Source organism: Pelecanus crispus, chromosome 9 (assembly GCF_030463565.1).
Source record: "Pelecanus crispus isolate bPelCri1 chromosome 9, bPelCri1.pri, whole genome shotgun sequence".
Lineage (NCBI taxonomy): Eukaryota > Metazoa > Chordata > Aves > Pelecaniformes > Pelecanidae > Pelecanus > Pelecanus crispus.
In genome coordinates, this window is record NC_134651.1 from 18,362,952 (window position 1) to 18,376,103 (window position 13,152).

General features: G+C 35.7%; 1 protein-coding gene across 2 annotated transcripts in view; it reads left to right on the forward strand.

Moving 5' to 3' along the window:
* ATR (ATR checkpoint kinase) overlaps positions 1 to 13,152 on the forward strand; it is a 42,959-nt gene that overhangs the window by 12,793 nt on the left and 17,014 nt on the right. For both annotated transcript variants that reach the window (XM_075717218.1, XM_075717219.1), the window contains exons 16-28: positions 258 to 443; positions 905 to 997; positions 2,480 to 2,610; positions 2,807 to 2,950; positions 4,179 to 4,272; positions 5,033 to 5,158; positions 6,646 to 6,852; positions 7,079 to 7,192; positions 8,115 to 8,230; positions 9,113 to 9,233; positions 10,154 to 10,291; positions 11,406 to 11,613; positions 12,081 to 12,259. In XM_075717218.1, the coding sequence (XP_075573333.1) occupies positions 258 to 443; positions 905 to 997; positions 2,480 to 2,610; positions 2,807 to 2,950; positions 4,179 to 4,272; positions 5,033 to 5,158; positions 6,646 to 6,852; positions 7,079 to 7,192; positions 8,115 to 8,230; positions 9,113 to 9,233; positions 10,154 to 10,291; positions 11,406 to 11,613; positions 12,081 to 12,259 (1,857 nt within the window). The remainder of the gene's footprint in view (positions 1 to 257; positions 444 to 904; positions 998 to 2,479; positions 2,611 to 2,806; positions 2,951 to 4,178; positions 4,273 to 5,032; positions 5,159 to 6,645; positions 6,853 to 7,078; positions 7,193 to 8,114; positions 8,231 to 9,112; positions 9,234 to 10,153; positions 10,292 to 11,405; positions 11,614 to 12,080; positions 12,260 to 13,152) is intronic.

Here is a 13,152-nt window from a genome sequence, read left to right on the forward strand (position 1 = left end):
AGCGTAGGTGGGGAAATTGTATATGCAGAAGTTTTGTTCTTATTATTTATAATCTGTTACTGTTGGCTCCGAGGAACTGTTACAAGATTTATTGCAAACTCAAAAACTCTAAAAACTTGGTTTATCTAACATTGAGCTGATTAGAAGCTTTATCTTTGATTTCTATGGTAAATCAACCGGAGTCCAATGCCTCCTGTCTCTCGGTGTTTCATTGTGATGAAATGAAGATTTGGTTTCTGTTTGCTATATGATTATAGAATGAGACCGAGATAGAACTGGGCAGCTTGCTGAGACAGGACTATCAGGGACTGCATAATGAATTATTGCTGCGTATAGGAGAACACTATCAACAAGTCTTCAATGGTTTGTCAATATTGGCTTCATTTGCATCTCATGATGATCCCTATCAGGGACCTAGAGAAATAACATCACCTGAACAAATGGTAAGGATGTCAAAATATTAATGTTCAGTTTTGTTCAGTAATTTTTTTTATTCAGTCTGAGAGTGAAGACAATTTGACCTTCTCTGAACACCACTTATTCAAGGCAAAAAGCGGAGGAAAGGCTGACATTTCATATTAAGCGTTCCTGTAATAGGGAGGTGCATACCGAGTATGCATAAAAAACAAAATTAAAAAAACCCCAACAAACCAACCAACCCCCACATACACATACAAACACACAACCCTCAAAATCCTACTAAACCAAAAAACCCTACAACCTAACAGAGATGTCTTTCATTAACACTGATATTTCTTAAGGAGCAATGTATGTGTTTGTGATTCTTCTCATTTCTCTTTCAGAGTTAGCATTTCATACTTGCTTTTTTAATTTCTTAAGCTTAGGAATGTGTTAATAGTAAGATTACTTGCTTTTTACTTTTTTCTCCTCCCACTCCCCCCAGGCTGATTACCTGCAACCTAAATTGCTTGGCATCTTGGCTTTTTTTAACATGCAATTACTGAGTTCCAGTGTTGGCATTGAGGATAAAAAAATGGTGCGTAAATTTAATTTTGAATATTAAAACAAAGATAAGCAAGGGCTACTTTAATATTCCAGACTTACTTATGTGATTGTGCAACTGTCACTGAAGTCTCAAAGATACTAAGGTTCCTACATGATTCTTGAAAACTGATGGTCTCACTGTGGGTAGGACTTCTGTGTAAGCTCAGAAGTTTGTTTTGTTTTGTTTCTTTAATGGTGATCTAATGTACGTAATTCAGACTTGGTATATGTAACAAGTCACTCAACCAGTAATTATAGAGGAGGAATCCAAGTGTATGTTTTACATGTGTGAAAGAAACAAAGTGGAGGATGAGGCCATATGGGAGAAAGCTGGAGTTACTGCAGGGAACAGGGTTATAAGGGCATGAAAGGGCAAAGCTAAAGAAAATAAGTTGCAAATCCAAGAGAAACTGGGCATTATTGGTTTTTGTTTCTCACAGAACAGCTCCTTTCTGCTTTGCAGTAGAGAGCATTTAGAGAAATTAGAGCTCACACCTTGAGACAGTCTGAAAATTCTGCTCTGCTGAGGCAGTGCTTCTAACCACAAGACAAGGCTTTTAGCCACCTCACAGAGGTAGTGCAGATGATGTCTGTAGGGAATTTTTCAGTGCTAGAATGTATATAACCTTTACACTGATGGACTGCACTTTCTCTGGTGTTCTTTCAAGCTTTTTGCTTATTAGATATTCATGTTGAGATGCTCCTGTTTTCATAGCCCCATGTCTTCATGCTTTCTGAATTTCTTTACTTGTATAGCATTTCTTCTGCTGCACCTGCTATTGTTTCTATTTTTTTCTTGTTCTGTTTTTTTGTTCTTATTTCCCTTTCCATGACCTTTCCTCAAGCTCAGGTTTCTTCCTGTGCTATTGATCTGTCACGCTGGACATTGTACTACCTTGTTTGGTACAGTGTTACTGTGACTGAAATATCTCTTGCTTTTTCTGCATCTCAGTATTTCTCTTGGGTTTTTCATCAGTCCCATTGACAACAGAGCTATTACCTGTTCCCTGAAGCTTATGAATCACTTCTGCCGGAAGTTGTACGTCAGTTCTGTTGTTGGTGGGTTTTGGTTTTTGGGGGGTTTGTTGCTGTTTTTGTTAAATGCAAGTTTGCTTGTTTTCTCTAAATTTTCAAAACCTGCTCTTTTCAGCTTCTAAAATTTGGGACACATAGCCAATCATGTCTTATAAGAGAATTCTGTAACCAGGAACTCCTTTGGTGTCCACAGTTCTTCCCTCATCAATCTGTCAACAGCCTAAACAATGACTTTTTTGTTACAATCCTGTCATTACACATCCCCTTTTATTCTCTTTTCCTCTAACCCCCAAATTCTTTATTGAAACATCAGACTTAATTTGTTGTTTTATAGGGTATGATTTCTTAAGCCAGGGTAGCCTGGTTTTATTAGGAAATACGGCTTGTATATGTTTTACGGAGTATCTAACATACTAAAATGACTTTTCTCTGTGTCTAGGCTTTAAACAGTCTTATGTCTTTAATGAAGCTCATGGGTCCCAAACACATCAGTTCAGTAAGAGTGAAGATGATGACTACGCTGAGAACAGCTCTAAGATACAAGGATGACTTTCCAGAACTGTGTTGCAGGTGAACTGATAGCGTAGCAAAACAGAGACATAACCTGCCATTTCTGTCCTTGAATACGCTGTTTTGTTTTGTTCTAGACAATAATCTAAACTACAGAGCTGAAATAACTTAAAATGCTTCTCATGACTCATCTAAAATGTCTTTATGCAGAGAAGAATCATTGATTATTATTGTTTTGTTGTCTTTTCTTGTTTAGAGCCTGGGATTGTTTTGTTCGAAGTCTGGACCATTCATACCTTGGCTCCTTGCTTAGTCATGTGATAGTAGCGTTATTGCCCCTTATACATATCCAACCAAAGGAAACTACAGCAGTATTTTACTTTCTCATAGTTGAGAACAGGTACCGTACAAAATATTTTCAGTTATATGGATTAAATCCTGTAATAGGAATGGGGATAACCCTAAATTAAAGTTGTCCAGCACTGAGATGAGAAAACTTGTTTTTCTGCAAAATAGTATGTTGTTCTATAACAGTCCCACTTCTCTAAATTGCAATGAGATTTTGAAATTTGATAAGTGATAGTCTCATCTGAAAAGGTGTTTTTATATTGTCCTTATAAAAGTATATGATGCTAGGCCAAGTTACAACCCATTCAGACACTTCCTCCTGCCAGGTTTTCAGACTTCTGTGGTTTTTTTTCTGCTGGTACGGAAAATCGCTTCCTTCTACAGGGCACACAGATGGGATAACAATGATTGCTAACATTTGCTCTAAGCTAGAGAGAAGTGTACAGAGTTGGAAACAGGGAGGAAATGAGTTCTTTGTTTCTTTCAGTAATTAGGGTTATAATTATGAAGTGCACAGAATTTAATGTTGAGTAACATTTCATACATCCTCTTCACAAGTGGTCACACCAACTGAAAATAAAATCAAAAGTATAATACAAAAGATTTAAATTTTTGTGACTTAAGACTCAACATTGTCTTCAAAAAGGTTAATTCTTTTTCATCTTATGTTTTGTAGCTTAAAATTATGATTTTTTTCTTTTTTTAGCAATGGTGATAGTGTATATCTTTTTGTTGGGTTTTCATTTTTCTTGCACTGTATCATATCAACGGTCTTCAAACTAAAAAGGTGACAATAGGAATAATAAGGTTCTTGTAGAAGCCCATAGTAGCAAAGTTGAAAGAGATTCCTTCATGTTAGGAACACAGAATTCCTTTTTTTGTTTGTGTGTTTTCTTTTCTTATGAGGAAAACCGGAACTGGATTCACATCAAATGGGATTATTCTCACCCTTTGGCCACTGTCCAAAATACAGAGAGCCAAACCTGGTAGAGGTGAATGGCAACTTTGAAAGCTTTGGAAAGAACTGTCTTTAAAAGAGAAAGTAATTTAAAGTATAGAGGAGAAATACCTGTGGCTTAGTTGAGTAATAAGAGAAACAAATTGTTTAGTATGTATACTTCATTAGATTAAAAATCCATGGAATTTACTTTTTCCTGCTTTTCAAGCCTTTGTTCCTCTAGTCGTTACATTTCACTGCTTTCTTTTGATGGGTTTTTAAGATTTTTCTGATCCAACTAATGCTTGCTATGTTCTTTGCAATATTTTTTTGTAACTATTAGGGATGCAGTACGAGACTTTTTACATGAAATATATTTTCTGCCTGACCTTCCAGAACTAAAAGAAATTCAAGTCGTCCTTCAGGAATACAGAAAGGTACAGCTTCTTTTATTTATTTTTTTTTTATTTTTAATCCATCAAATGAATTCCTGACAAGTGAGAAAAACATGTAAAGTTTATTGTTAAGCAGAAATAGTATTTATCTGCTTCCACAACAAAACAGAATTTGTGTATCGCAGGAATACTTTGAAGCAGGTCCTTATTCTTCTTTAGGAGTGAAATATCATCACGTTTAACAGGTTTGCTTCTGTAGCATCTTCGGAGCATTGACTTTTCATCTTTTTGAGGCTGAAGAGATTATAAGATTAAAAGTCAGCAGTATTAGCTATGGCAATGAATGTGTTACAAGAGAAGCTACTTTTAATTTCATGCCTCTTCTGTATTGTCTTTAAATGTAACAAAGTTTGTCTATTTTTAGGAGTACTCTATGGTCCATTTCTTTTGTTTGCCCTTAGAATGGTTAGGTAATAGGAAGTGGAAGTTATTTAGTGGGAATGAGGTGACAAAAGTAAAAATTTGTTTTGAGCACCTTGTTATCTAAAATAAAAGCCTTTTCTTCTGATTTAATAATTTTTACTTACACCATCATTAGACTTACACAAAAGTGTAAATATAGCACCTTTTTGAGGAAAACATTTTAAAAAAATAGAAGGAAGACAGTGGAATATAGATATAGGTGAGAGTGTAGGCAGAAAGGTAGTTGTTTGTACGTGTTCTCACTTGTGTTCTTTGAGGTGCTGCTTAACTGTGTTCCCGTTATATTTAACTTGAACTTCTTATGTCATGTCTTGTTCAGGAATCTTCCAAAAGCACCGACTTGCAGACAGCACTGCAGCTGTCTATGAGAGCTATTCAGCATGAGAATGTGGATGTTCGTATTCATGCACTTACCAGCCTAAAAGAAACATTATATAGAAATCAGGTATGGAAAACCTCCTTCGGTAGAATTAAAAGTAAAAGTAGCATCCGGGCCAGCAATCTAGAACTCCTTACTGTTACTGGGTGTTCACATGAACTGTGTTATTCTCCTCAATTTATTAAGCTAGCTGTTTCTTAATATAATAGAGAGAAGGGATTCCTTTTCCTCATATCTCCTTGTAGGAGGACCTTGAAATCCTCCTAAACTGTGTGATGCTGATTCAGCAAGGCTAGCAGTATATTTCTTATCTTTTTCAGCTCTGAGGAAAGCTGTATCTAAGAAGTCCATTTCAGCAGTCTGTTGGGTGGGCTTGTTCTCTGGCAGAACATGTATGGCTTTTGCATCAGGAAACTAATACATTAAAGCCAGCATTTTTTGTGTGAGTGTAATATCTGAAAGAATTAAGATGTATGCGACCATCTCACACCTTTGTTTTTTTTCTCTTCCTTCTTCGCCTTCCACCCACAAAAATTTGAATCCATTGATCATATTCAGATAAATTTTATAGCCATGTACAAGTTGCAAAGATACTGCTTTACAAATCTGTGTGGTTATTAGCTCAGAGGGGTGTATGTGACCATTAAAAAGAAAAAAAATCTGTCCCCGTAGTAGCTGTAAGATTGTGGGACTCTCTTCAGTCAGAAATTAAAAAAAAACCTGGCTAAAAGAACAAACAATCATATTGTATATTCCTGGCCAATCAGTAATTCTTGCAGCTCAGGTCAGCAAAATCTCACCATGTCTTGCTTAGTTAGAATTCTAGCAAAATAATTGAGGCAAATCAAACTGAATTAGTTCCACAACTTGTGGAACTATTTGCTCTGTTATGTTGGCTGTGGTTTCAGCTTTCATTGAACATAACAATGGCAAACATCTTCACATTATTAAGAGAAATTTTTTTTTCTGTATTTGGACTAAATGTGGAACTGGGGAATAAAAGCTGAGCTAAAATGAAAAAGAAAAGAAATCCAATTTAAATGGTGGGCATTGATTAAAGGACTTGAAACCCTGGGCTTTGTAGGGGACTGAGAGTGAAGAAATGACCAACAGATGGGAAATAATAAGGATACAAACGGCAGCAAAACCAGAAGGTATGACAACAGCTGCATGAAAGAAATTGAGAGGTAGTATCAGAACACATGACAAAAAGGGACAGATAAGTGAAAAAGATTAATGTCGAAAAGAAAAGATGTTCTTGGTAAGATGAGGAAAGAAAATGAAGTTAGTAGAGAGGTGTATGATAATGAAATACAATGTTGGCCATGACAGCATTATTAATTGAGGCCCAAATCCCTCATTGATTTGTTTAGCCTTTCCTAGGTAACAAGCAATTTAGGGCAATTGGGCTATAGTTACAAAATGACAGCATTTGAATTAGTAACTTAGTCATGGGTAAATAAGAAGTAAGAGTGAGTTACAGATGAAAAATTTCTGAGAGTATTTACCATAAACATGGTTGTAGAATAACTCCTCATTTTTCAACTTCCTAGGAAAAATTGATAAAGTATGTAACAGACAGTGAAACTGTGGAGCCAGTCATCTCCCAGTTGGTAACTGTACTTCTAATCGGCTGCCAGGATGCAAATTCTCAAGCCCGACTACTTTGTGGAGAATGTTTAGGTGAACTGGGAGCCATAGATCCCGGCAGGCTGGATTTTTCAACAAGTGAAACTCAAGGAAAACATTTTACATTTGTGGTAAGAAGTGTTGCTGTAGTGTTTTGTTTAGCTTTAAGGGTTTTAAAAAAGTACTTGGGAGTATTTTTTTTTTTTTTTTTTTTTTTTTAGACTTTAGACCCTTTGAAAATCTGTACTTGCTTTCTCATCTAAATCAGTTTAGAGTCAGGCTTCAAAGTCATCATTTGGAGATGCTATCACTCTGTCTGTTTCTTTTAATAAAACTGGCATTCTGTTTGTGATTGAGGCTGGTGTGGAGGATCCAAATTTTGCCTATGGGTTATTAATGGAACTGACCAGAGCATTCCTTGCTTATGCTGATAATGTTCGTGCTCAGGATTCTGCAGCATATGCGATTCAGGTAAGAGACGTGTTTAGGTCCTATTTTTTCTTCACAAATTATTTCCTATCACACTGAACATAGAATTATGCAACATAAATATATATTTTGAAGTACATGTTTAAATATTTGAAACTTCATCCTATACAGCTTTAAATTACGAGGTAAAAGGTTATTCAGCATAGTGATTTTTTTTTTATTATTATTATTTTTTAAACTCCTGGGTGCTCACTTTGAATTCTGGGGAGTTGTCAAATAAATGAAGATTTGTTTGCTTTTGTGTCACAATATTGTAGGAGAGATCTGATGTTTCAGAGCGAACTAACAGTCCATACATAGTGATTCAAGGGAATAATCCTGAGACTGACTTAGAAAAGGTGCAGGTTCCATAGGCAGAAATGAAAAGCAGTAAGTATCCCTAAGAGGGTTTCTGCTTATGCTTTTAAGAAGCAACTGAAAGTGAGCCTACCCTTATTTTCAGACCCTAGCCTACCCTTATTTTCAGAGTCTAGTCTTTTGTGCTGGTTTGCCAACTTTTGTTGTTGTTGCTTAATATCTTTGTGAAAACTTCAGGACAGTTCTTTGCTCCAGGAGAAAGTAAGTGGCCCCATGTAGTCAGCAGGATAAGATAATTTCATTAGCTTATGCACAAGGAGGGATCAGACTAACTTCTAGTCCTGGTTTATTGGCAGATGGGAAGAATACAGGGTAATGTGGTCCAAACACCAACTGGAGAATCTGGGGAACCAATAGTTAGTTGAAATCACACTGCTCAGTAACAGGGGATTAACAATGTTGGATGAAAGTTTTGCAGTTATAATTTCTGAACTAAACATTCTGTAACTTCTATCTCATTACTTCTGTACATACACCAGTTTTATTACTACTGTGGTCATGAAATATTTTCAGTGCTAACTTGGTCATGTAAACCATGCCTTTTCAGGAGTTATTGTCTATCTATGACTGTAGAGAGACAAACACTGACTGCCCAGGCGCCAGGCTTTGGAGGAGGTTTCCTGAGCATGTGCAGGAAATCTTGGAACCTCACTTAAATACACGGTATATGACAACTTAAGCAATTTGTTTTCATAACAGCTTTAAAACCATTTTTTTTTCTCCAGGCTAGCAATAACTTCATTTGGTTTTGTGATTGTTACTCTTCTGTGAAGAGTGGTATGTGTATATACAAAATTCAAATAAGGTCTTTCTACGTAAAGCTGAATTGGCACTTCCTTGAAAGTAATTCTCTGTAAATCAAAAGAGCAAAATTCTGAGCTTATACTTTGCCCAGATCTGCCTGTTTGTCCCTAGAGCATTGTCTTTCTTATACGATGTTTTGAAGCTTTTATTTCTGTTTTCTTTCCTCTGTACAAATTCTCACTAGCATTTTTGTACTCAAATCCATTAATATCCCTTTACTGCTACCCTTTATAGAAGTAGAAAGAGCTTACTGGGTTTTACTTTTACTTTTTATTTTGTTGAATTAATGATAAAAATAATGTGAAGAAAACTTCAAATTATGTACGCACCTTAATTTGAAATAATCAACAATGATTCCTTTCTGTTTCCTCATGAAGACTGTTATGCTCATCTGTGATAAGTTTTACCTCTTTAGAAAACAAACTTGGCATTTCTTGGCTTTCATATATGTTCTGGATTTTTCCTGTCAAAAACATAGTACTCAAACTGATTTGAACAGTACTTTGAAGTATACTTAAAAATTGTGGTAACATGTTAGGTTGTTTGTATTTCATGTTTCATTTTAAGAAACTCTAGAATAAAATATGTTGACTACTGAACGTATTTTAATTCTTTTTTAAAAGATTCAGAAGATGAAACCTAATTCCAGTTAGGGAGCTTTGTAATTAACAAAATGCTGTTGTTTTTTATGATGCTAAATTAAAAAAATAGTTTTATTGAATGAATATTTTAAAATTACAGGTACAAGAGTTATCAAAAGGCTGTAAATTGGTCTAAGATGAAGAAGCCAATTTACTTAAGCAAATTAGGTGATAATTTTGCAGAATGGTCAGCAACTTGGGCAGGCTATCTTATAACAAAGGTAAGAGAATAAATCTGTGCTCTGTATTGGTCTACACAACACAGTTCTTGAACTACATTTTGGTGTTTGAAAGTCAGGGATGGATGGGGGAATATGCCTATTCTCTGTAGGCCTGTTAAAGCACATACCTGGAGACTTTTTGCATCATCAAGGTAACCATGCACCTTCCCTTCCCCAGCATTGTTGCTTCTTGGCTAGGCTTCACAGGTAGAGTCAAAGCCAAAAGTCTAGGAAGTCTGCCCTTGTCCAGAGACTCTTGTATAGCTGAAGGCATTGACAAATGCTTTTGAAAAGTATCTGAAGTGCTTCTGGAAGATCTCAAATTTACCTTCTCAGCGTCTGAAGGATTTCTTCCATTTCCCCATAGCTCCGCAGTCCCAGCACATAAAAAGGATTTGTCTCTTTCTTCCTTTCCTTTCCCCTTTCCAACATGTGACACACTGAAAATTTCACTTCTAAATCAACCACTTTAAGAAGTGAATTTAATCGCAATAGCTCAGTAGCTACACTGTCCTCTTTCTATTTCAGATAGAGAAGAATTGAATGTCTTCATAATTTCCTACTTTTTGCAGGCTTTTAAGGGCAGAAGAGAGGCTGAGTGCAGTAGTAGACTCTCGGCCTTAAGGTTTTTTCTATGGCCAGTGCAAGTTCACAATGGTGTAGAAAACATGGAAAAGTGGCACATGTAAGCAATGCTTCCCTGTCTTTTTGTAGTATCAGCAATTGATACATGTAATAGCAGCTGCGATCTGGCATCTTGTTGCAGGTTTAAGTCTGATGAACCTTCTGTAGGAGACAAGTATCTTACAAATTCTGTTCCATCAAATAATTTTATTTGTCAACAAAAAGAAACCTATTAATTGTTCAGGCACTTGCATTTTTGTAATGATGCATTTTCTGGAAATAATATTGTTCTACAGGTGCGACATGATCTTGCCAGAAAAGTTTTCGATTGCTGCAGTATTATGATGAAGAATGACTATAAAGTGACAATTTATCTGCTTCCGCACATTCTTGTCTATGTTTTGTTGGGGTGCAGTCAAGAGGATCAACAAGAGGTGAGATGTGTAAGAAGGTAGTGTTCTTCATAGGAATGTTCAGGAGCTGTTCTTCCGAAGAGCTATTTAGCTCTGCAGAATTACTGTAGGCCTATATGAACAAATTGTGTAGGTGTTAAACTGCTTTTCCTGTATTAATAATACAAATTTTCTGCCAGGCTTTTGAATATACTCATACAAGTTGCTGTTGAATTGCTTTTCTGTGGATTTCCATCTATTTCTTTGGTAGGGCCTAGGATGAGATATTATGCAGTTAATTATGACTGCAGTAACATCAAGAGCTGGAGTGGTACAAAGAGGAAGAGGGTGCAACACAAACAAGGAATAAATTGAACTTGTATACTTCCAAGAATTCAGACCCATAATTTTTTCTCTCACTTGTAGACACTTGCAATTTAAGTGGAAAAACTATTTAGCTACCAGATTAGTGCAGAGCAGGATTTGTAGATGTCTTGTAGCAAAGCAGGGATAGGAGAGAAAAGAATCATCCAGTCTGCTTTCCTTCAGTTTGCTTTAGCAGAAGTTGAAGAGACTGAAAAATATAACTTGCATTCTATTAATTTGAAATTTCACAGCTAAGATATCTGTGTTGTTGTAGAGGTGTGTGATGATTTTTCCTGCGTGAACAAGTATATCCACAATAAGCATCTGTTATGTATGTGAACTCATATTCTGTTGACTAAAACAGGAAGCAGGTCTTTCAGCGTGGTATTTACTTAAATGTAAGCGAAAAAGTTGATATGTGATCTGGGTAGCCAGTAGATAACTTGACTCTTAGCAAACCTTGACATACTGTATTTGCAGCAGAAGTCCAGTAGCATTCATTGCGTTTTGAAACCTAAAATTCCAGTAATCGTGATGGTTATTCTGAATCCAGGGGTTTGCTTTTCAAAGGCTTCCTTCCTGTATGGAATCTCCTGACAACAACTGCTATTTGGTTTGCCTTTTCTTCCTCTTAAGGTTGTAGGACAGAGCTTGCAAATAAGCCCCAAATTATTAAAACGCACAATTAAAATATCTAGTATTTTAGTTTTGATTTTTGTGTTAATTGCTGTTTCCTACTGTTTTGATAACTGCATGGCACTTCTGTCTTTTATCATGTTAATGTTTGTAGGTTTATGTGGAGATTATGGCTGTTCTGAAACACGATGACCAGTCTACTAGGAGACTTGAAGACAGTGCATCGGATCTAAGTCAGCTGAGCACACAGACAGTGTTCTCCATGCTTGATCATCTAACTCAGTGGGCTAGACATAAGTTTCAAATGCTTATTGCTGAGAAAAATGCTAGCAAGTCTAGCAAAGACAGAGGTGATCTAAAAAGTGAGTGATGCTTATTTTTATTTAAAGTGACATTTACATTTTTCAAATAAGTATTTAAATTTGCCACTTTACATTATGACCATTTAAGAATGCAATTTTACTATAATGTTAGCCTGCTTTATGATTTCTTGCTATCATATTGTGATTTCCACCCCCCACCTCAAATCCATTGTTTTGAATGCCTGTTGTAAGAAATACAGATTCAAAATTAAAAAATGAAATGTTCATTTCTTGGTAGTTTTCTGAAGGTTCAGTTTAGCATATTCTATGTTGTCTTGCAAGATGTAGAATGTTCACCAGGATTGTTTTAAATAAATTATTGTTGGCAGGAGACAAAAATATGTTCTTAAATTAATCACATTATCTCACTAAATTGTGAAATGTATTAACTGAATTTTGATGCGTAAGTTAATCATTATAAATGAAACCTCAATGGACAGACTTTTTAAATTTTTTTTTTTCTATAGCATCAAGTGAGGACTATGGAGAATATCAAAATGTGACACGTTTTCTAGACCTCATACCTCAGGATGCACTAGCTGTGGCTTCCTTTCGCTCTAAGGCTTACACAAGGGCTGTGATGCATTTTGAATCATTCATCACAGAGAAGAAACAGAATATTCAGGAGCATCTTGGATTTCTTCAGGTTCTGAAGTTTTTTTTTTTATTATTTTAAAATGAAAATAGACATAGATGAATAAAGTTTTGTCAAATTCTTCTTTGAGATGGGAAGAAGAAAAGATGTAGTCAGGCTCTTGCTGTTGGATACAAGTGTTTAGTCATCTGTCTTTTAGCAATATTTACTACTTGCCCTTGTTTGGCATGCCTCTTATATGAAAAGGAAGGAGTAGCTTTCTAGTGTATAATAAAAGATTGTAAAATCCTGAAAATAGTTAAATGTGCTTTTGTCAAAAGTATAGTATTTGTGGCTTTTAGTTAACCCTGTGCCTTTTGTCAGAGAAAACACAGCCAACTATAACAACAACGACAACAACAACAAAAAAAAAGCCAAAACACATTTGAAGGAAACCTAAGTGGCTTATTCTAAATGGCTAATAGAGAGAAATAGCTAATGCTAAGGGTGGTGAAACCAATTCAAATTATTTTTGAGAAGTATTTTAACCTGTGGGATGAGCCTGTTTGTGGTTCCTTATGGTTTATATTCCTCAGTGATGTTTTAAATTTTAAAAACTTACTATGTTGCTTTTCCACCTTAAGTAATCTGCAGCTTCACATTATAAAACTTTATCATGTAATAATACAGTATTTATTTTGCCCTTTATACAGATTGTTTCAGGTAACTTGATGTGTTATTCTTTCCGTAGTATGAGATTAGGAGTATTACAGTATGCTAAGCAAAGGTAGGGCTCAACTTTGGAAGCAGGCCAGCAAAACTGACGTTTTCCATGAAAGCTTAACAGCAAGAAGCCCTACAGAGTAGTTTGTTCTCCATTTTCAAGAAGATGCATGATTCTGAGGATGTTATATATAAAATATCTTCTTCTGGTCTTTAGAGTTGGTTTTAATGTCCATTTCCAA